This window comes from Oryzias melastigma, unplaced genomic scaffold (assembly GCF_002922805.2).
Source record: "Oryzias melastigma strain HK-1 unplaced genomic scaffold, ASM292280v2 sc01008, whole genome shotgun sequence".
Taxonomy (NCBI): domain Eukaryota; kingdom Metazoa; phylum Chordata; class Actinopteri; order Beloniformes; family Adrianichthyidae; genus Oryzias; species Oryzias melastigma.
Window position 1 is genome coordinate 1 of NW_023417593.1, and position 23835 is coordinate 23835.

The 23835-nt window shown below is 36.1% G+C and overlaps 1 protein-coding gene across 1 annotated transcript; it reads right to left on the reverse strand.

Moving 5' to 3' along the window:
• Positions 1 to 4806: 4806 nt before the first annotated feature.
• On the reverse strand, positions 4807 to 21490 carry LOC112140140 (tetraspanin-15). The gene is made up of 5 exons (XM_024263026.2): positions 21344 to 21490; positions 8521 to 8637; positions 7528 to 7578; positions 7294 to 7404; positions 4807 to 6153 (listed from the first exon to the last, which is right to left on the reverse strand). The coding sequence occupies exons 1-5, from the start codon at positions 21401 to 21403 to the stop codon at positions 6037 to 6039; spliced, it is 456 nt and encodes a 151-aa protein (XP_024118794.1). The 5' UTR covers positions 21404 to 21490; the 3' UTR covers positions 4807 to 6036.
• Between the last annotated feature and the right edge of the window lie 2345 nt (positions 21491 to 23835).

The window sequence follows — 23835 nt, forward strand, 5'->3', positions numbered from 1 at the left end:
GCTTTTGAAAAACGTTTATGTTAAAAATATTTAGTTTTTTTTCCAGAGCAGAAAATAAGACTTCTTTTTAAAGCAAAGGTATCTTTTGACTTTCCAAAAATTCAATTTTTACTGTGCAAAAAATGAAATAGCCAGAAATAAAACATCTATTTTTGTAACAGAATAATTTGTTTTAATCTTTAAATGCTCTTGTTAAACAAAAAATATGGTCTGTTTTTTTTTTTTCAAAAAAATCTTTTTTTTTTTTTCAGTATTTAGAAAGTCATTAAGCCTTGAGTAACACTTTCAACTTCTTTTTTTTTAATCTTTGATTTCTTTCTATTAACCAAAAAGCCTCATATTTGTGTGTTATGCATGTTATTTTTTTGCCACAATCAGAAACATTTTCTGCAGATTTCAGGATGAATGGATTACAGTGGTCAGTCTCATAGTACATCTTTTGACAGCAAAATGAGTCCAGATCATCATAACTGTGCCATGGATTTGATTCCAGCTTTTAGGAATCATTTAACTAGAGTTTGCCCCCATGCATCAAAATCCAACAGCCAAAAGTTTTGATATGTTGAATAAGGTTTCTTTCAAAATGATCTGTCCTCGCTCTGGTGCTTTTTCCCCTCAATGCCATTTAGATCTGAACGTTTACCATGCTAAGTGACACCTGCAGAGTGGTAGACGTGTAGCTTCTGGGTTTTTTGCAGTTACTTTGATCATTGCATTGTCAGTTCCCGCCATGAATATGTAGAGATGTGCACCCCTGGGACACCTTGCAACTGTCTGTCATGTTTTTTTACAGATAATCCTCATCTCTGTAAAAGGAAAGACTTTAAATTGTTTGAAAATTGGTTTGTAGTCTCTTCCCGAGTGATGGGTGACACCACCGCTTTTCAAAATCTCCACTGGTGGTTTTCCTGCTCAGCTGTGGATTTACATGCTACTGGAATCACTTGTGTGAAATACTGTCCAGCATTCTGTCTGCAATTGTATGCGTGTTCAAAAACCGAACTGTGCATCAGCTTTGCATAAGCATACATTTGAGATCTGCCTTGTTTGAACTGAATCGAGACACTTTTAGAAGCTCAGGAAGTATTTAGGAACTATTAGTAATTGCTAGAAAAATTATAACGTTTAATTGGAAAAATATGAAACCACCAACAATAAATAACTGGAAAAACAAAGTAAAACAAGTACACATGATGGAAAAATGACTGCTTCCCTTTAAATGAAAACAGACACATTTAATGATAAATGGAAAAGAGTAAAAGACTATTTAAATGTCTAAATTACAGGTTGTTTAATATTTTAATATATGTACATATATGTATAAAGATTTATTTAAATACCAAAGGTTGAATTGAAACAATATTTATAGGTGAACTCCAAGTCTCATTTACTAATTTTTGTTACTGTAACTATTTTTTTATTTTTTGTCCTGTCTTTGAAGAACTGACGTATGAACTATGTGTACAATTCCTATATTTACTTTATGTATGTTTTGTTTTGTTATCTATCAGTTGTGGTGAAAACTAAAAAAAAAAGTAAAAAATAGAGAGAAAGGCAACTTTAAGCTTATTTTTCTTCATATATCTTCTCCGTTGTGAGAAAAATGCCACAAGAACATGTTGAAAACACCAGAAACACTATTTCAGGGGTGTCAAACTCAACCGCACAGGGGGCCAAAATCCAAAACACACCTTAGGTCCAAACAAGATAAACATTTACTCAACACACTAAAGCTATAACTTTAAAAATGTAACTTTTTTAAAGATTTTTCTCAAATTTCATCACGCTATCAGTCTGAATACTTAAAAAAGAAAAGGAGTGTTGTGTTAGGAGTTGCAGTCATCTGTCTGCATTGGTTAATAAAACTCAAAAACTTCTGCAGACGGATTGACGTTTCTTTTAATTGCCGCTCCAGCATGCTAACAGTCATCAGGTTAGTCTGGTGGGGGAGGCAGGAGTGCATGTCAGCATTCGACTTGACACCCGCCTATTAACAAACATAATAACTGCCCAGAGAGGAAGAAAAAATAAAACCCAAATTACTTGACTGTGTGCGTTTGAATAATTAAAAATGCAGACAGCTGTTCTATGGGAGCAGATGAGGAGGTGTAGACGAAGAAAATAATTAAGAAGAAAAAAACAAGCATGTTCCCGTCATGTTTATGGCTGATTGTTGCTAAGAGAAGTTATACAAGCATACCCTTTGAGATTGGTCATCTCAATCTAAGTTTTAAAGACTTACAAATAGAAATCAGTTTAAATAGTTTTTGTGCATTCAAGCAACATATACATATTTTTTAAGTATCCAATCAGTAGATGCATTTTAACATTTTATAAAGTTATAGTAGGCTCCATGAGAAATACCTGAGTAAACTTGAAGAAAAATATGAAAAACAATGGAAATGTTTTATTTAAAAAAATAATAATTAACAACTCTTTAGAGAAAAGTAAAAAATCTATAGTAAACAAATCCCCCACCTCCTGAAAAAAATAAACAATGGCTTGTTGTCCTTATTAGGCTCCTGATTAAATGCAACCACTACAAGCTAATATTACGGAGCCCATTATCTTATGTATGCACTTTACCATCCCATTACAAAATGTGACATTGGAGAGTTATGGGCTATTTCACAGAGTATTTCACCAGCCAAACTGAGTGACTGCTCAATTTCATGTGTCGACTGTGATCTTTTTAACTCCCATCCTCTTAATCTGATCTGAATTTAAATGATCGTCACTGTCAACGGGATTAGACCATTTAGGAAGCGGTGCTCGGACCATTAGCTTCATTCAGAGGGTCTATTAAAAAAGGTGAAGGCGGTGGGAGGAGATTAGCCGCTTGCTCACTGTGGGGTTTGACAGCAAACTGTCTTAGCAATCATTTCAAAGCTGCGGCAGAATGTCCTGAGGACAACGCCAGCTATTGCTGCATAGAGCTCTGTGTTTTCTATAGTAATACAAGGTAAAAGCATTTTTTTAGATGTCATTCTTTAAGTACTGCTAAATCTTTTCAGCACAACTTGAATATTAAATTAAATCTTTAATTGGTTTCATCTCTGTTCGTAGGTTAATTTGAGGTAAATTAAAAACGAACTTGCTTGAGGAGACACATGAGGACCACACATTTACCTGCAAGCCGTAAAAGTACGGACCACCAGTGAAATGTTTGACTGAAAGAGAATGCTTTGCTCCTGTAAACGTGGGCTGTGCAGTCATATAAGGCTGGCCATGTGCCTGGCAGAACCCTCTTTTGATCCGCCCGTCTCATAAACGTGTCTGCTGGTATGATCTAGGAGGGGGGACAGCTGCAGAGAAGAAGTGAAGGTGGAGGAGAGGTCTTTCTGTCAGATTGAGAAGTAGATGGGCAAAAAAAAAAAAGTGATTTACAGTAACTCAAATTTCTTTTTCTCCAGCCAAGAGATGCAGGTAAGGGAGCCCGTCACTGCCAGAGCAGCAGTTAGTGTTTCTAAGTAATAGAGTTTTCACAAAACTGAGGCAGAATAAATGTAACAGAAACAAAATCACATTTGTTTAAAGTCCATATTTATCTGAGTGGATCAATGCTTTACATTTGTAAGAATTTGATGGAAATCAAGCAGTCAGACTAGCATGACTGCTCAAGTATTCTGCCTAAAAAAAAAAAAAAAAAATTAAAGAGAACATCTAAACAATTCGTGTGTAATCAAACTGTCCAATCAGGAACACTGACTGACTATCAGTTTCACAAGTTTTTGTGTAAGTGATGTAATGATGGAGGTGATCCTGCAGGAGACCATCCACTGCTTCATCAGAAGCATGCAGGGAGGTCATTCAGGCACATGGAGGCCACACCCACTACTGAACCTCATTTTAACTTGTTTTAAAGACATGTTATCCAAGTTTGATCCTGTAATGTATTTTTACACTTTAATTAATAAACTTAAGCTGATAAATGTAATTATCGTTGTGTTGTCTGCACATTTAACTATGTATAAAGTAAAGCATTTACAAAGAATATTTCATTTGCTCAGTATAGGATGTGTTTTTGCAGTCTTCCCTTTATTCTTTTAAGCTGTGTACATTTGAACTGCTGAAGACCAAAAGCAGTTTCAGAGTTTTCCTTCCTCTTTCCTCCACAAACTGTCGTGTCAGCTCACAGGAGCTTTTTTCAAAGCCACTCTGACTCATCTCTGTTAAAAGTTGACAAGTTCTGTAGTTGTCCGTTTCTTTATAAAGGATGCCAGTTCTCCCTTTGAATCTGTTCGAGTTCACCAAAGTGACACGACTTCTTTCAAACGGATCACCGAAGCTTCTGCCGTCCCTGTATGTGATGGAGGGAAACTGTTTTTTTTCTTCCTCTTTTGATGGTGGCCAAAGTAAAATTTTAATGGGCTCCCATTTAGCAGGAGGTCCTCAGAGCAGCAGGAGTGAAAGAAGGAAAGAAGCGACATAGATGAAGACCAAACCACTGTGGACGCTTCCTGCTCATTGCACTTCCGAGTAAAACAATTGAGGATGTTTAATTCAGAGCCAGAAACGGAGCACAGATGGCACGTGGAATGCTCTCTCTCCTACCCAAACAATCACATTTTGCTCTGATTTAAAGAAAAAATTTTAATAATTATTACAAAACAATTTTCTTATGAAAAAAGCCGTTTCAAGGGATCTAGGATCATCTGAGGCTCTGGAACCATTTGAAGGATTTTTCCTTTTACCTTTATCTTCTATTTGCAGAGTTTTGTTGACATACAAGCTGTGCACCTTCACATGAAAAATGTACAAACTTATAAAACAAAGATGAAGAGGCCGGATCTCCAAAGCACACAGTGTGATGTCATCTATCATTTATTTACCATGTCCAAACACCAAATATCCTTTAACAGAAACAACATCAAAAAAAAGAAAAACTGCATTTTTCAAACAATTTATTCATTTGATTTTTCAACACAAAAAAATTCAAAAAAGTAATTAGATGTCCAGATTAATGACAACTGGATGAAGAGGATGCTGCCCCTCTACATGAGGAGTCATTTAAAAATTGATGAACAGATCATTCATTTTACTAAAGTGTAACAATGATGGAATACTGTAGAAACAGTTTCAGCACATTTCCCTGCAGGAATAACATTTGCATTGTATTACGCTTTACAGAATATCTCCACAATATTTTCATGTCAATAAAAGGTTCCTTTTAATCATAAAAAAGGTTTAATTTGTCTATATGCATGCAGGTTAAAAAATCCCCTTATACTGTGAAGTCTCATTGAATAATTATACAGAACTTCAAAAAATTCATAATTTTCTTCCATTTTTATTAAGTTTTGATGCAGAAGACTGCTGGAGTCGAATTGTTTTACAAATATTTAAGTTATAATTAACACCGATATGCAGCTTTACTACTAAGAAGTTATTTTCATGCTTGAAGTCTAATAAAAAAAAAACAATGTCACAGTTTGTTTTAACTTCAATTATAAATGTTTACATCAAAACCTAAAAAAACTAAAATGATTCATACTTACACCAAACTAAAGTTCCCAAAAAGAAGTAAACCTTCTACGTTTATTCAAACTAACACATGTCCCACAATCTCCAAAGGTTACAAAGATAAATCATAAAAAAAGAACACACAAACGTAATCAAATATTTCAACTAGTAAAGTTGAGTTTTTAAATCTGTGATGCTTGTTTCACCAAATGTGATTCTAGGAAGACACTTTCTTGGTTAAGATTTATTTACCAAACCTCCAATGCTATCGTTCATGCACTTGAAAAACAACATGTGACTCGTTCCTGCAGCAGAGCGCCAGCAGCGAGTAGGTAGGTATACAAACAGGTAGACAGCGGTTACTTTGGTGTTTATCTGGTGAATCCCTGAGCTGGTCTGAGGCAGAATGCAGCTGAAATGCCCTTTTATTTACCTTTTGTAAATTCAAAAATTTAAACTGAACAGATAACACAGAATTTAGAGAGAGAATATTGAACTCTGGAAAAAGCCTAACTGCCATACACACAACATATCAAGCCTTAAGCTCCAAGTTTGTGTTTGTCATCGTCATTTTCATTGTGGCATGAACATTTTAAACATACGGGGTGGCTTCTTTCCACTTGTTAGTGCGTTTTCTTCCATCTGCTCGATTTGGGATACATAAAAGTAGGTGCAAACTATACCGAATACCTGCACAGAGACAGAAGCATAAAGTTAAAAGACATAGTAACAATGACTTTAGGTTCTTTTTTTTGTCAGTCTTCACATGATCGCAGCTTTGAATAGTTTAATCTAAAGAAACTTTCTTACATGAACAATGTGAAAAGAACTTGAGCATCAACAAACCAATAAATATTGTATTATACACAAGCATGGTTTCAATTTTTTATACGTGTGTGATGGAAATGTGTCTTTTACCTACTTTGGAAACGAGGAACATGGTCTAAATCAAATGAGTTCTCCTTTAAAGTCCCACTCCAACTATATTTTAATTTGTTGTCCAATGTTTCCCAATGGTCTTTTAATTATGATTATGCAGTTTTTAGCAAAAAGCAGCAGGAGTTCATAAGAAATTCACCTCTGAGTTGTGGGTGGGACTTGGTGCGGAAGTCAGCTCCAATAATCTCCCATCAGCCCTTTGTTTACACTCTCCTGCTAGCTTATACCACCTCACAAACCCAAGCTAACACTTGGGAAGCAAAAATCAATATCTGAGTTATATAGTCTCATAGTTTTGAATCAGCAGCTTAGATGGAAAATGAAGATATTAATGGATTTTTTTTTTTTTAGCTGCTTTTATTTTGTCTTCGTTTTTTAAAGAAAAAAAATGTGCATTTTGATTTTCCCTTATTATTTTACCCTGTCGATGGTGTGAAGCTGATAGGTGTGATTCTCAAATTTAGTCCTAGGAGTTGTATCATACTGTTAAATATAGAGGTTCTGATTATCAAGGTGTTAAAAGTCCAAGTGCACTCAATTAATCTTTGACAGCTGTGAACATGCCAGCAGGTTTTGGGCCGCCGTGCTGTGCGACAATCACGTGAATTGAAGACGACACTCAGGGATTAACATTGAAGAAATCCACAATTTGTTTGTTCCTATGTCAGTTCTCTCAATTTCATGTGTAAAAGTTTAAATTTGTAGATTAAAATTCTTAAATTGGAAAAAAAATAATCACATTTTTTTTTTACTTTAAAACAAAAAATAGCACATTGTGTTTAATAAAATATAAAAAAAGTCAAAAATGTATAAAAAAAATTGTAACACCGCATTTGAATGATAAAACTAAATGTGTATTGTGTTAATATTCATGTTTACTGAATGACATACCTGAGGTACTACGATCGCCAGCAGCAATCCTCCAATAATTAAGTAGTTTTCTTCTACCCACAACAGGAACCCATCAGTGCAGCCTGTCTGGTAGATGGTAGTCCCAGGGCCCTGCAACAAAGTAGTGTTTAATACAAGCAGCACAAAGAAATGAATGAAAAGACACAGAACAGTTTGCTTTCACAAAAACGAAGGTTATTCCATTTATTGAATTCAGTCTGACTGAGCCCTTACCTGTGCTTCCAAAGCTTTGGAGCCACACAAGGTGTTCGGCACTTCATTGGGCTAAGAGGAGGAACGAGGACAGAACAGGACAGTGTTTTAACGAAAACAGAGACAAGAGTTTGTGGAAGATCATCTTCAGAAGTACGACTAGAGGTAGACTAAACATGAAAAACAAACCATAGGTGCTTAAACTATTAACATTATAAAGACTAATGCGACAGTTCATGAAGCCATTTTATAGAAAAAGAAAAAAAACCCGACAATCTATATACAGGTAATTGTGTGGTTTTAATACTTATTTTTCTATGAAGATTTGAACATTGAGAGGGTTAAAACAGGAGAGAAAATAGCTCAAATGTTAACGTCTGTCAGAGAAAAGAGTATTGAGTGTGTATTGAATGGTTTTACAGCCTTAAAACATATAAAATTGTAAAAAATTAAGTCAAATACTTTGCAGATGACCTATTGCTGGATATTTTTAGAACATAACACACAGTAAACGACCACTGCGCTAAAAAGCTACGAACTAGATTCAAACAAGAAATTCTCAAAGATTATTAGGACTGATCTCTGGTCTTTTTGTGTACATATAATCAAAGAAAAATATTTTAATCATGTAAAAGCCACTCAACAAACAACACAACAGCTATGTCCGAATTCCCACCCTAATCCCCTACTTGTTACAAAATTTGCTAATTTGTTAAATTTGCTAATGTAGTGAGCATCAATCAACACTAGTTTTATGCAAGGACTTCGGGGAAGTTTCAAGTGCACTCGATTTTGGAATTGTAGATTTGGATAGCACTACAAAATGAAGAACGCACTATATAGTGGACCTTATAGTGAGTAAGGAAGGAATTCAGACACAGCTAACTTCTTGACCTTTAGTTGCCCCTAGATAGATTTAAGTAGTTGTGAGTTTTTGTGTTTTTAAATCCTAAAATATTATTAGAATTTCTAAAAATACTTCAACAAATGTATTGCTGCGATGGTAACACTTACCTTAGAGGTGGCACAGCAGGTGTACGGGACTCCACAGGCGAGCGGTCCGGGTGCAGAACAGTTGTGGTACATATTGACTTCCCAGTCCTTATAATCTGCTCCCCCACAACACTTAAACTGTGAAGCAGAAATTAAAGCACGGTTTAAGAAAACAGCTCAAAAGGGACATGGTAGCATGAATCAGTATCAACAAGGGGTGTAGCAAAAAATGTATTTGAAGATAAATTACAATATTTAATTTGGTGATATTTGTATCAATTTAAAAAAAGTGAAACATTGTTCACTCTTGGGATATAATCGTGATATATATCGCATCATGAGACATGTATCGCAGTACGTATTGTATCGGCAGATTCTTGACACTATACACCCCTAGTAACAACACAGTAAACATTGTTTTTGCTGTGCTAGGAACAAGTCAGGAGGATTTTTAAATCAGACAAAAATCAACAAAAACATGGTGTGTGATTGCTTGTGTGTGTGTTTCATTCTCTATTTTGGGCTTCTCTTAATCCACTGCTCATGTGGTTCATTTGTTCATACAAAAATATGAAAAAAACTATAAGAAATCTAATCAAACTGTTTATGACAAAGTGTGCTTCTACTGTCCAATCCTTCCACTGGGAGGCTTTTGTTCCACACTCAGTCAGCATTTAAAAGAAAAAAAAAAAAAAAAAACGTTTCCTCCAAAATCATTAAACCTTGAAGTCGTGAACAATAAATTGAGGCTGAGAAACTTTATGGTTCCAAACCAACAAAACAATGACACCAAAGGATCGTTTTTGTCTTTTTCATCATTAGCTGCAATCCCTCAGGTAAAGAAAAACACCATCACTTAAGGGAAGACTTAATGAGCTCGGTTAAAACAAGTAATGAAAGACAATTATCTCTATAAAGAAGCTTTGATTTGTCTTTGAAAAAAACGGTTGGCTTTGTTTTTAACTAACCTTTTCTCAAATAAATGCTCAATAAAAAGAATAAGTTTTGTTTTGTTCTTTATTTTGCTGCTCTGTTTCCGTCAGTCAAACAGTGTTTAAGGATTTGCAACATTTTTGTTAAGTACGTTAATTTTAAAATGTGCCTTTTTAGGGGGGAAATTTAAGCATTACTGTCAAAAAAATATAGAAGTGAGAAACTTGTGCAAATCAATCACTATTTATATCAAAGCACTGATCATTCCATATAAATATGATCTATGACAGAACACTAGAATACGTACTCCTACATTTGGATCTATAAATCTGCATCAGAATGCCAAAGTGTTACAGAACGTCCTCAATTCCACAGCATTGGCTCAGCTTGATTGTTACTTTTTGAGATAAATATTTTATTGAGGGAGAATGTGAGGAAGAAAGAGTGGATGAGGCAGGAGATAAAGACTTATGAGGAATAAATGAATAAATATGAGGCGGCTCTTCACCACGCAGTGTAATCAGTATGCTGATAAGACGCCTGTCTGCCAAGATGTTGTTCCCGCTTCCTTTCGTGTCAAGTCTGCAGAGCTTTTACCTCCCCAACCCAACAGCAATGGGTCAGAGGTAAAAGAAAAAGAACGTTAAAGCAGCAAAACCGATATAGTTTTGACAGAAACCACAAAGATGAAAAACAAGAAAGACCTGAGTCGACGTTTCATGTTGGTGTTTTAGATATTTAAGCTTCTTCAGAGCTGAGGAAACTGCAAATAGCAACATTTGGAATTGTTTGGATTTGTATTCAAAGCATTTGAAACTGTTAATTCTGTTTTCTGTAACCAAGATAATGTAAAGGGCTGCTAAAGTCGCAAAGACTAATTTTATCTTTTAGCAATTTTCCTTCTTTGCTCCAATCTTCTTAACTGATTGACAATATTCTTTAAAAATAAAATACTCAGAAATATACATTAAAATCATTGGCTATAAGGAAATAATTTCTGAGCTAATTGACTTGAGTTCCTGCTAACAACAGGTTATCAGTCAGTCAAATTGACTGTGTGGGCAACTGGCTCTGCTAAAGCGTGGGCATCCTTTCTTCTCAGCATTCATTACACCTGACAGAGTGACGACAGATCGGAGAGTAAACGCATGTTGCCACAAAATTAAGAGGAAGTTATATAAGTATATAAAAAAACAATTATTTACGTATTTGTTTGCTGCAGGTTTTAACAAACATGACAGAACCAGATTTAAGTTGCACAGATTTACAGTAGATATCTGAGTCAAAAATGACATGATGTGATCGTCTTCCTGTGAAGGTTTGTGACTGACCGAGTATTAGCAACAAAACACAGTTCTTGTCCATCAGTGCAGCAGAGGATCTACAGCAACACACTCTGGCTAATCCCTTTCAGCCGTTGACTGAAAGCCTCTCGCTGTTACAATCACCTGCTGCCTGATGGATGGACGGTTGAGTAGAACAAACAAACAGATAAATCAGGACTTCTGAGGCTCAGATGAAAGCACGGTTCAATAACAGACTAACAAAGTGTCTCACTTACTCTTCAGAGATGATTACACCTCATTAACAACACATTTAAACAGAACTAGCAAAAATCTTATAGATCTTATCAGTAAAACAGAAAACAGATCATTAAACAAATTAGATTTATTTGTTAAATTATAGCTGATGTTACTGGATTAATGGAAATATGCTGTGAAAATGTTACCAGTCACTCAAAACTAGAATTTGGTTGCATACCAGTGGTATAAATATGTGGTAGAAGCACCAAATTCGGCATGGAAGTACCTTAGGATCCCCTCTTTTAGAAAAGTACTTTTGCCACAAGAAAAATCCAAATTAGCGGCCATTTGTAAAAATGGCGGCCATTTGTAAAGATGGTACATGTATATGTATACGCAATTGTGACAAAATTCAATATTTAAACATGAGAGGTACCTACCATACAATATATTTAAAATATTGTTTTTTCCTTTAGCTATCTTGTGTTTCTGAAAGCAGGGATCCTAAGGAATATACATGTTAAATTTGGTGCTGTACCACAACATAAACGATTATTTTAATAACTGTCTCTATTATTGGGACTGCATATCGTTAACAATCCTCTCACCTCCCTAGATCAATCACCAATTGTCGAGGTGGTCTCCAGCTGCAAGTACTTGAGTGTTTACCTCAGCAGGACAGTACATGAACCTTACACACATCAGGCTTGATGACTAAGGTGCTTCAATTTCCTCAGGAGACTGTGGACCTCTGTACTCAGGGGATTGATCTTGGCCTTCTTCTGCAGATGTGCAGTGGACAGCATCACAGTCCAGCACCGAGATTGTTTGAGAGGAAAGCACCTCACAAGTTGATGAACCACATAACATTTTATTTAAACAGCAGATGCAAGATGAAGGTCAATCCCATCAAGAGAATGATGTCATCATTGGAGCTAATCTTAATATAGAGATTGCAAGACAGGTTTGAGAACCAGTGGACAACGGCCTCTTAGCCAACTCATCCCACAGAATCATGCTTCTAACACAAATGAAACAATTCAAAAGACTAAATTAAAAAAATCCCTCTTTCTGTGCTTTGGTTTTTTTATACATGATAATATATTAACTGTAGTCATATAATGAACTATAGAGGATTAAAAAGCCCATTACCCTTTAGCAAGACAAGGATTTTGCTTTGTTTGCAAAATACTGGTTGTGAAATAAGTCCTAATCATGCTACTGCTCCTCGAGATAAAAAAACAAAAACAAAAGATGATTGATAAAATTGAATATCCGCATATTAGTAATCTTTTTAAAAGTGTATTATTCCCTAACTGCTGTGGTTCATTTTAATGTGAACTGCAGAACTTCCAACTTGTAATTGGTTAAATTTAAGCTGTGCTGAGAAGCATGTCTTTTATATACATAAAACAAATAAAACTTTACAATCTTTTACATTGATTTGTACGAGTACAAATATGTTTTAAGCACTCAAACTGTCCGTGCACTTCTAATATGAAGCAATAATTGTGTCATTGATAAAAAAAAAATGTCCCGTTCATTATATTGTTCTGTCAAAACGCCACCTTTTGGAATGAAGCGAAAATTAACTTAGAAATACAATTGATCACGTTTATGTCTAACAGCCTCGCCATACAGGAAATTAAGTGTCAGTTCAAATGTTTGAATGGCTTTGATTTTGGCAGAACGGCAACATCCCTTGCTATATATAACAAAAGGGACCCGTGTGGCAAAAGAATAAACTAATAAATAGCATACCTTCCAGCTATTCAATGATTATGAGACGGTGTGTCACTTTACTAACCGTTACCAACATTAATTTTAATTTAAAAAATATATATATGACCAACTGTGTTTTTGTGCAATAGGGTCTAGCATTAGTCTATATTAGCATTGCCGTTTTGATTAATCGTGCACTGTAATTGTGGCGGTCTCCTCTTCCGTTGTACTGAAGACAAATGCAGGCATGGCCACTGGAGAAAAAGGTCACATTTCCATCAGAATACCTAAGCACACTAAATAGAAAGACAAAACTTACAGCACGTGACATTACTACCTCCCTTAACACATTAGTGCGGGAAACTACTATTTTCATTGAACCCAAGTAAATAAGAAATATGTGGTATCGGTAATTAGGCTTTGACTCTGCTCTTAGTGCTCTGCTGGATATTCATGTCAAGAGGTATTCTTCAACATTTTATTCAAACATTTATGGTTTTGAACTTTTCCCCGATTTTGAAATTGCATTTTGACTCCTGAGAAAAGTGTCTGGATGAGTAAAGAAGACAAAAAGATTAAAGTGGTGGCCTCAAAAATAACTGGCCAACTTTTCTTTAATGCCAAGGAAGGAATAAATGCTTATTCTGTTCTACAGTTCTAAGAGGAACAGAAGGACTTTTTATTGTTTTCAACTACTGCAATTGTAAAAACGGTGAAATAAGTTAAAGAGAGATTTCATTACTTTTTATTTAGAAGGGTGCTATGATGTTATATATGGTAAATTGTATATACTTAACCCTTGTGCTATCCTATGCACATTAACATTACAAGAGGGGTCATCTGGACCCCATAAGAAAGTGCGCTGAACTTTTTTGTCCCCCAAGGATTTTGTATCTTCACTTGTGTCCATGGTAGAAATGAAATCCTTTCCACCTTTGTCATGGGAGGGGTCACACATCAAAATAAGGGTCGGGTCATCTGGACCCCATAAGGGTTAAATAACATGTTTCTACCTTGCTTTGAGGCCCAAACATTGAGTGCATTTGAAAACTGTACTGAGTGACTCCTCTCCTCTGGCACTCCAAACAGAAAGTTCCTATTGGTCCCAAAGAAGCCAAAATCCCATAGACTTCTATTAAGAAACTAACAGTTATTACTCTCTCGTTACATTTGTCAGAATAACCTTTCCTGTCATTATGGGGGCAGTAATTTTGGTTTTTGGAACTTTTGGAGTGTTTTTCTATCAGTTTTCCTTAATGTTTTCTGCTTTTCTTTTTTTGTTTGCAGATTGGTACCCCAGTTGTCCAGAGCACCCGATTGGTCGAGGACAGAGAAATACCACACATAAATTGTTGGATTCCTCCCTGAGAGGATTGCTGCTTATTTGAATTAACAGAAAGTCTCCTCCCAAACTAACACGACTGCGGTTGCTGATGAATTTATGCTAACGTACTGTGCCGTGTTTCCATCCGTGCAGGCAGACACTCATCCACATGTGTTCGCCACTAAAAAAAAAAAAACCTTTATTGAAAGCCCACAATGCTCAAAACCAATCTCTGTTGAAAGCTGTGAGGGTGTCTATTATCATGAAAAGGGACATGTCATTTCTAATTGTCCTGTGCTCCTGTCAAAGGAGAAAAGTCACACCCCAAAAAGCTCAAAAGTGTCGGTTTTGTCCGGTCTGGCCCTGTAATCTCTCCTGCTGTCACTGATCATTCCTGTAAGGAGGAGGGGTAGAATTTTTTTTTTTTCCTTTTCATCCTAAAAAGCTCTGTCTCCCTGACAGGAGTGCAACATAAATAGGGGGCTTGTCTGGGATTTGAACCCAGGACCTCTAATACCTTAACTTTTTTTCCACAGCCAGCTTTCAGAAGAATGTGTGTGGACTTGATTCTTGATTAGCCAGAGTGACTGACATATAAATGTCAACTCAGACCGATTCGGACCAATCACTGCTCACTGATAATTTCGGGTTCCAATATGACGATGTACACATCACAAAAAAATGGCATCTAAATTGACTTATTTTTGTTGGAACTGAAAGCAAGTCATTTTTGATGTGTGGCATCACACTCACTTGGTCCAGTTCTCTGATACAGTCAGCGCCCAAATTGCTTTATAGTCACAGTTCCATTCACCCACACACATTAACACACTGATGGTTGCCTTATGCTGGCACCAACCTGTAACTACCAGGGAGCAGTGTGGATTCAGCATCTCGCCCAAGCACACCTCCACATATGAGCAGGCAAGGGGCGAACCGAACGCAGCTGCCCCCGTATTTACAGTAAACATGCTATATTATATACAGTACATATGAATTCAAAGTGTTCCTATCTGCAATCAGATGCTGGTGTTTAAATCTGTATTTGTGCTCTTGAATTGATTCGTCTTCCTCTGAGTGTCTGTGCAAAATATCTTTATTGTTGATTGCAGTCGCTAAAGTTCAATACTTTACTGCTCAGATTTTTGTGCTCGACTGGTATGAGACAGACAGATAATCGCCCAATCCGTCATAGTGTGAACAAGTGGTTTCTATGAGACGTAGGTCCCCATCCTCTAAATAGTGCAGAAATCCAGGTGTTAAATAACATTATATTTATATTAACAAATATAATTAGGGTAAATCTAAACAAACATATGAAAAAAAACATCAATATATATACACATAAAAAAATCAGAGAAAATAAAAATAAAAGTGTCTTTTTGTGAGCACTGGGATAAATCTAAAGAGACAGTTTGAGGCACATATTCACAGTTTCTCTTTGCATGCACAACGCCAAATGCCTGTCATTGCTAGTGAAGTTTTTGTGGGTTGCTACGGAAAGTGTCAGAAGCTGGATTTAATAATAGTGAAGTGATACTGTGGGGCAAACAAAGTGCCACACAAAAGCCTAACAGTTTGATTTAAGGATTTGACAGAAAACAGTGCTGATAACTATGCAAAGCAGCAAACAGACACTTTTTACTTTTAGGGCATAATTAAAAGCAATCTTATTAATTGATGCAAACATTTCCTGCTGACTTTTTTTTGTAATTATCTAACATCTTCCAGAGAATGTTAATCTGACCCACATTATTCACAGGACATGACTTAGCTGAAAGATGGCATGACATCTACCTGATATGAAATGCAAATAGCAAATAGCCAAAAATGCTTTTTTAAGACTCTGTCCGGAGCTTGATGGGAGCTAGAATACACATAAACATAAAAAAATTGTTCAAGAAGGAACTCCCACATAAAAACTAAGAAAGTCTTTTGAATAAATGGCTTATACTCGGCTAATCTTAACACTCATGTGAGGATTCAGAAGAAAAAAATCTATCTTCTAGTTCTCTGAAAATTTGCAATTTGATCAAAACACACAAAGTGCTCCATTGAAATTCCTGTCATCATTCCCACTCTCCTAGTCAAAGTTCTGCTCATATGGTTTCCTCTGAGTCGTGTGGGAAATGCTTAAATTTAATTCTGCTGCATAACACTTGAGACAGCCGGGAGCTTTAGAGGATAACGAGAAAATATTCCAGCAAACAGTTTTCCATCATATCGAAAATAGTGTTTGTTTTATAATGTTGGGATGTTGGAACCCCAAACCACAATAGAAAACAGCTGAAAAAACAGGATCTTTGTTTCTAAAGCAGAACTGTAATTTCTAGTTCGCCACAACTTCCACATTTTCTTGCTGATTTTTAAGAACAATGAAAACCCCTCTGACATAATCGAAAAGGTTAAATACAAGCTATACTGAAATGCTTTCTTACAATAACAAGACCTGTTAAGATACTTTTTATTCACAAGTTGAGTTCACAGTTATTTGATTTAGATGACTACTAAAGTAGAAAAAAGCCAGCTTTGGCAATAACGTTATAAGAGTTTCAAATTGAATTCAACAATACTTTACTAAACCACCAATAGAGAATAATAGACAAAGCAGACTTTAATGATCAAGGCTGGGTTTCACAAATGATACCTTATAAGAATCCCACAGAAAAGATACTTCTATAAAGTTTATATCAGTTTTAAGTCAGGTTTAGATTCAGATTTACTTTATTATCACTGGTGGGAAATTCAATGAGTGTCAGCTTTTTCCTAACATGAGCAAAACATACAAACTAGTGATTATGCCTCACAGATTAGCTAATCCTATAGTTTACACAACTCTGTTGTTGAAAATTAACCAAAAAAATAGTTTTTTAACATGTTTCAGCGGCATTTTTCAAAATGGAGGACATATGTAAAAAATAAATAAATACATAAAATAACCTTAAATCTGCATTTCTGAGTATTTCTGCATTCAAATCATTGAGAATCAGGTGCGGAGGAAAAAGCGCTATTGAAAAAAGCTTTTAATAGTGATGTTAAAAAGCTACAATCAACAGATTTCAAACTCCCTATTTCACTCCATTCTGATGCATCACGCAAACTGTCTTGCTTGAGAACTTAAAAGCAATTTCTAATGAATTCCTGCTGCTCTGCAGAAACTATGTCCAAGAAGACACTACAGCCTTTTTGATTTTGACTAAACAGCATTATCATAATCAAAAGACCACTTCGACAATAGATCAAAAGATGATTGGAGTGGGACTTCAAAAAATTAAAATTAAAGACTTAAAACAAAAATATTTTTTTTCAAACAGGGTTATTGTCAGGTCTAAAAAAGTCTTAAAAGTATTGAATTTATGGATTTGAAAAAATACCTTAAAAAGCCTTTAGGAAGTTGGAAATCTTAATATCTGAGCCTTAAAAATTGTGCTATTTGAAACTTCTTCGTTTCACTTTTCTCATCAAATTTTTTTCATCCATAAAGTGTTTGATCAAATAATGTAAATAATGAGCGTCAGATAATGCACTACAAACCAATATGCTGCTCAACATAAAAAAAGAAGCATAAAGCATAAAACAGACTGCAAACAACAATGTAAGAAGCTACAGTTTGATCATGGAAAATGTAATGGAACGGGTATCCAGCATGCTGCCGGTGCTCTCAAAGCAGCGGATGCTAGGACCTCACTGCTTCTGCACCGTCTGCACTGACTGTTTGTGAATGATCATTTAAAAAAAAAAATTACTTCAAATAGGATGACAAATTGGTCTTAATTTTTGATTTGCACAGTCTTAAAAAAAGTCTTTAAAGTCTTAAGTTTAACTTAAATAAACTTGTTACCTCTTCAAAGTTGATGGTGCTTTCTTCTTTTTCACCAACCTCAAGAGAATTGGCAATCTTTTTACTGATGGAAAAAAAGACTTCCTGAGTCTGTCATTGGAGCATCTCAGGGACAAAGGTCCTCGGCTAAACGTGCTTCTTCTCTCAGCAAAGATGACATCAAGAGGGTGGGAGGGGGTGTTAACAATGCAGCAGAGCCTGTCCAGAGTTTTCTATTCTGTTGTTTCCAGAGACTGCAGCTGCTGACTGAGCACCTGACCAGCCTGACTGTTTGCTTTGAGAAATCTCAAATGATCTACAGTTGCAGAAGAAACATTCTTTTTCAATTTGCATAAAATTACTCAAAGTCTGTTGGAGCATTTTTGCATATTTATTTTTAAGTGAAAATAACCAAAAGTTGGCTAATTTTTCAGCTGAAAAGAAATTGAGTGGTCCAACTCTGTGACTATGCACCTGGTTTCAGTTTACCCTGTACACACCCTGCCTGAAGCCAGACATCTCCTCTCCAGCTTGTATCAATTCCATAGCGATGGAGCACCTAAAGAAAGTGCAGTCAAACCACAGATTTCCACAGCAGAGGAAATAAATGATCCTGCATTCTGCAGAAACCTAAGCTTTTAATGAACATGTATCACCACCAACACCTGTTACATTAAAGCAGAAATGCAACTTGGATTTAATGATCATCTGGATGCTGTATGATTTGTTGTACGATGTGTAATTGCTTCCAAAGCTTGAGCAAAGAAACACGTGTCACGCAGAATTAGACCTGCCAGAGGAAAACTATCATCCTGAAGGAGCATACAGCTCTTGCTTGCATCTTTTTGATCGCTGGAGAGACCATTAAAAAATGTTTTCCCTCATTGAGCAGGTTAGGGTGAATGTTTTTTCTCCCCCACTCAAGGAGACTCAAAGAAGGTCCTTGTATGGGTACATTAAGGGATGTCATGAAAATGGAACATACTGTTGTGTGGTATATCGAGAAGTATTTGTAAGGGTAATGAAAGTTGCACACACATATGTTTTACTTTCTTCACCCTTACTTACCTGATATAAGTGTCTGCTACAATCTGTCCTTCATAATATGTCCATAGGAAAAATGCGTATGAATATTTTTGAAGAATTCTGGTTTTTGCAGTTTCCTGTGTACTCTTTTGATCACCAGTTTGAAAATGTCTGCAAATAACTTCAAGTTCTAGTCTGTGGTGGAACAAACATTAAATTCCTGTTATACACGATGTACCAGAAGTAAAGCAAGAAAAAGTTGAGCTGCTGGATGACCTCCATTGTTGCTTTTCTAGTCATCGCACTGCAATGACGCAACAACACGCTAGCCGTCTACACCACACATGTGCCGTGAAGCAAACCACTTAGTGGAAGCGAGGCTTAACTGAGTGGAAATGTTTGCCAGAATTAACTGGACCGTTCCGTACCACTACTTATCGTCCAGACCGAAACGCTCAGTGGAAACAAGGCTTAACTTTGCACTTCAAAACTTTTGTAAACACTGTAACTTTGACGCATGTCCACCTTTATTTATTTATTTTTTTTCAATCAAGCAAAATAACACCTATTTTTTTTTTATTTTGGTCCCTTAGAAATAGAGACACCTATTAATGAGTCAAATGTGTTTGCAGAGTCCAAGCACCTTAGCTTGTCCTATAGCAGTAATTCATTTGGTCATCTTTTATAAATAATCATCTTCCCTTAAAAAAAAAAACTTTTTTTTTTTTTTGTTTTATCCTCTGCCTTAAGGTGCTTTAGTTGCCCCTAAATCACAAAGTCTGATTTAGACCAAATTTTGTCTTCCTCTTCTTCTTTTCCCTTCAAGGGTTGCCACAGCAAATCAGCTTCCTCAATCTAACCCCGTCTTCTGCAGTCTCTACTTTAACATCAGCTACCTTCATGTCTTTGTTCACTGAATCCATACTGAACCTTCATTCCTTTCTTTTCCTTTCCAGGGAAAACCTCCACCTCCCCAGTTTCTCCTCTACCTGGTTCCTGCTCTTGCAAAAACATCACCATATCATCTGCATCTACATCATAGTCCATGGTCTGTCTAACCTCTTCTGTCAGCCTGTCCATCACCACTGCGAACATGAAGGGGCTCAAAGCTGATCCCTGATGTGATCCCACCTCCACTTTGAACTCATACGTCACCCCTTCAGAATACCTCACCACTGTCTTACAGCCCTCATCCATGTCCTGCACTGCTCTAATGCACTTCTCTAATATCATGTTCTTTAATTTGAATCATTTCATTACTCAGAAAGTCCCTGTTACCATCAACCATTGGCAAGTACTGTAAGGACAGCCATTTTTGTGATGACTGATTTTTATCATTTGCTTTGTTTTGCCACAGGAAAATAAACAGGGTAAAATGGAGCAATGAAAACAAATTTAGAACAGAGTGACTGTAACCGTGTTTATTCCAGCAAACAGATGCACAGCTGGGACACATCAACACCCATCTTCCTCATTTAAAGCTGTTTTTTTCAATCAGTCAGGCTAGATGAATTGAAGGTGTTTCTACGGAGCCTCTTCAGAGTCTGCCAAGCACACACATTACTATAGATGCAGCTAAAAAGGAATCTGACAACCACAATCTGAGCAGCTGAAAACAGGAAAGTGGATCTGAGCTATATGAAGATCAAACAGCTTACAGATCAGTAATGTTCCATTACAATAATATATTTCCTGCTCACAGAACTGTTTCTGTTCCATTATGACATGCACGTACAAAGCAAACAGCCTTTGCTCAGACATCAGGTGCATTTGCTTCCTTCACAGTGCCAGTCAGTGGAGGCTGTTCACTTTGCTGTTTGATCAGTTGTCTTTGATCACTATATAAAGTTCTTGGCTCAGAGATCAGCTTTGAACCATACAAACCTACTTTAGACACACAAATCCATACATCTGGAGTCATGTGTTCGATCAGGATTTTAGTCTTACAAGTAAATGTGTGCTGCCTCTCACCCAGGTTATCATTAAAAATTGGAACAACATCTCAATTGACCCTCTTTTGTTAATTTTCAACAGTGCAATAGAAAACCTGAGGGCTAAGAAATGGCATAAAATTAAAGAAAAAAAGGTCCAAAACCTCAACAGTTTTTACTCAAATGATATTGCTTCCAAAGTGGCAGGAGTGGATATTTAAGGAACAACAGACAGACCTTTTAAAGTCCCATTTATAGAGGTCAACAGACAAAAAAACAGTTGATTTAGTGTTTGGTTACCCTTTAAAAAAGAAAAAAAATTGTGAACCTTGGAACACATCCTCCCCCTATTTTTTTGATCCAAGCAACAAACCCAAACTTTGTTGAAAAAATATTAGAAAAGTTTCTTGACTGTTTTGACTAGACGACTGGGTTGGCGTGGGAGTTTCATAAATTTGGACATTCATATAATTTTAAAAACAAAGAAACACCAAGTAGCTTCTCCTTGTTTGTGCTGTGTTCTTGCCATATCGAATACAGAAATTGAAAGGAGCCGTCTCCTTACCTTCTTTTGAACATAGTCCATGATGTTCTTAAAGTCCAGGTCATCATAGTAGTTCTGCATGCCCTTCCGGATGCTCTTGTTAATTAACTTCGTTGTCTATAAGAAAAAGAAAATTTAGTTATTTTTTCTGAATGATCCTAAGGTTATATCTCTGCTGTGGTCTGAATTATATATACAATCTATAAGCTGTGGAAAGAAGACCTGAGATAGAAGAAGATGCCAGAGACACTCGACTTGAATATCAATGCACTGTGCTCATTCTGGCCTCACTGTGAGGTCCAGCTTTAATTTCTCCGCAGCTGCATTTTACAACAGCAGATTGTAAAGCCTGAGTATATTACCAATCAGGGAATCAAATGACTTTTTGGTAGAACAAGCTTAATTGACAGCATTGTAAAACTGCCATAACAATTAAAAGTGTATTAAAATGTTTTCACAAGGACGCAAGGAAAAAAAACCAAAACAACAGCATAAGTTACATAGCAACCCCTGTTATAGCACATGACTTGGGTGTACAGATGATGATTTTCTCAGTTTAGCTGGTTGTTGAATGCATGGATAGGTTAATATCTATCAGGAGAATTAGACCCACGTGATTAAAATCATCACTGGAAAAAAAAGCATTGAATGCTTCTGTGCATCTTTGAAATTGTTTATTTTTGTCTGAAGTTCCTCTGTTGGGGATATATTTTAATAGTTAATAATAGAAGAACCTTCTTGCTCACAATAAATCAAGTAAATCTGTACAAGTCAGACGTGCCACATTCATAACCAAACAATTTACAGTTTAGGAGAACCAAAGATCCCAAGGGAAATATTTGGGAAAAAAGGAAAATGATCTCCTTTATCACAGTCATTAAAAGGAGAGGGGCAGAAAGAGAAACACATTTATTTTTAATTAAAAACTAAAATTTTGGGGGTTTTTTTGTTGTTTTTTTCCCACTAAAATACCAGTAAAGCTAATGAGAAAAAGGTTTCTTCATTGCTTTTAACGCTTCATATGCATATAGACAGAAATACCATTTTCTTTGACAGACAAAAACAAGCTATGGTTATCAAGATACTTTTATTATTAGACAAGCAACAATTAAGGTTTAACATTTAGATAAAAATATTTACAGATTAAAAATAAAAAATAAAATACTTTAACTGTTCTACTCTACTGTTTGTAAAAATGCACACATTTTGGGGAAATGCAATTTGTACTTTTGATACAATGTATTTTTAGTTAAGTTTAGGATTTAGAAGTCTAAGTTTGACCTTAGGAGTGAATATGAAATCTTATTACAATTATACAATTGAGATCATTAAAAACAAAAAAAAACAAAGCTCAAGTTTTCCCCTTTGACACAGTTTCAGGTTTTAAGACATTAGAGCAGCTTTTTAAAGATTAAGACTAGTCAAATTAATTTGTCTCGGTAATAGACAATAGGTAATTGTAGTTATGTCAATATAATAGCATGAAGACTCTATCATTGTAAGTTACATGAAACCCTTCTTATCAGGAGTGACTCAAATCAAAGGAAGTTAAGACGTCAGCCTGTAATTTAACAAACCATTAACTGCAATATGCTTTTCATTTTCAAAAAAGACTTGATTTTTTGTGCATTATGCCTACTGCACATCCATCTTTAAGAAGGATAATCACTCCAGCCTGTTAAATCTTTATATGTACATGTCCAGCTTCCCGTCCACTTTATAAAATGACATTTTTTGTTCAAAACCTTCTGAATATTAAACTACACGACTCCAACCAGATTAGTAGAAAACGCTTTTTCTCTTCTCCAGCTGTGAGACTAATGTCTCTGGACAAAGACTTCACAAGGACACGATGAAGATCTAACAGGAGCAAATCTGATAAAAAATATCTATTTTTTATTTATTCAAACATGTTTTTAAACAGGGCTGTACGGTGGCGCAGTGGTTAGCGCTCTCGCCTCACAGCGAGAAGGCCCCGTTTCGACTCCCGGCTGGGACCTTTCTGTGTGGAGTTTGCATGTTCTCCCCGTGCATGCGTGGGTTTTCACCGGGGACTCCGGCTTCCTCCCACCGTCCAAAAACATGCTTCATAGGTTCATTGGTGACTCTAAATTGCCCCTAGGTGTGGATGTGAGAGTGTATGTGTGTGTGTGATTGTGGCCCTGTGACAGACTGGCGACCTGTCCAGGGTGTACCCCGCCTTCGCCCATCAGTAGCCGGGATAGGCTCCGACACCCCGCGACCCCGAAAGGGACGAAGCGGTCAGGAAGATGGATGGATGGATGTTTTTAAACAATAATATTTTTTGTGGTACCAGTCAACATCTCTCCATTTTAGGGGGAAAAATATACAATTAGAAACTCATAAATAGGAAAAAGAAAAATATTTTCTTCAGTTCATTAAGTGTATTTGGTTTCTTTAAATAAATAAACCAAAACTACAAAGAAAAAGATTGTTGCAGTCGTGTTTCAATTCATGTTAGAGGGTCTTTTTCCTTTGTGTTTTTACCTGCA

Coding starts and splice junctions, on each gene's coding strand:
- LOC112140140 (XM_024263026.2), bottom strand. CDS start 21,403: ATGCAGAACTACTATGATGACCTGGACTTTAAGAACATCATGGACTAT. Junction 7,579..8,520: donor CCTGCTGTGCCACCTCTAAG/GTAAGTGTTACC, acceptor TCCTCCTCTTAG/CCCAATGAAGTGCCGAACAC. Junction 7,405..7,527: donor CCAAAGCTTTGGAAGCACAG/GTAAGGGCTCAG, acceptor ACTTTGTTGCAG/GGCCCTGGGACTACCATCTA.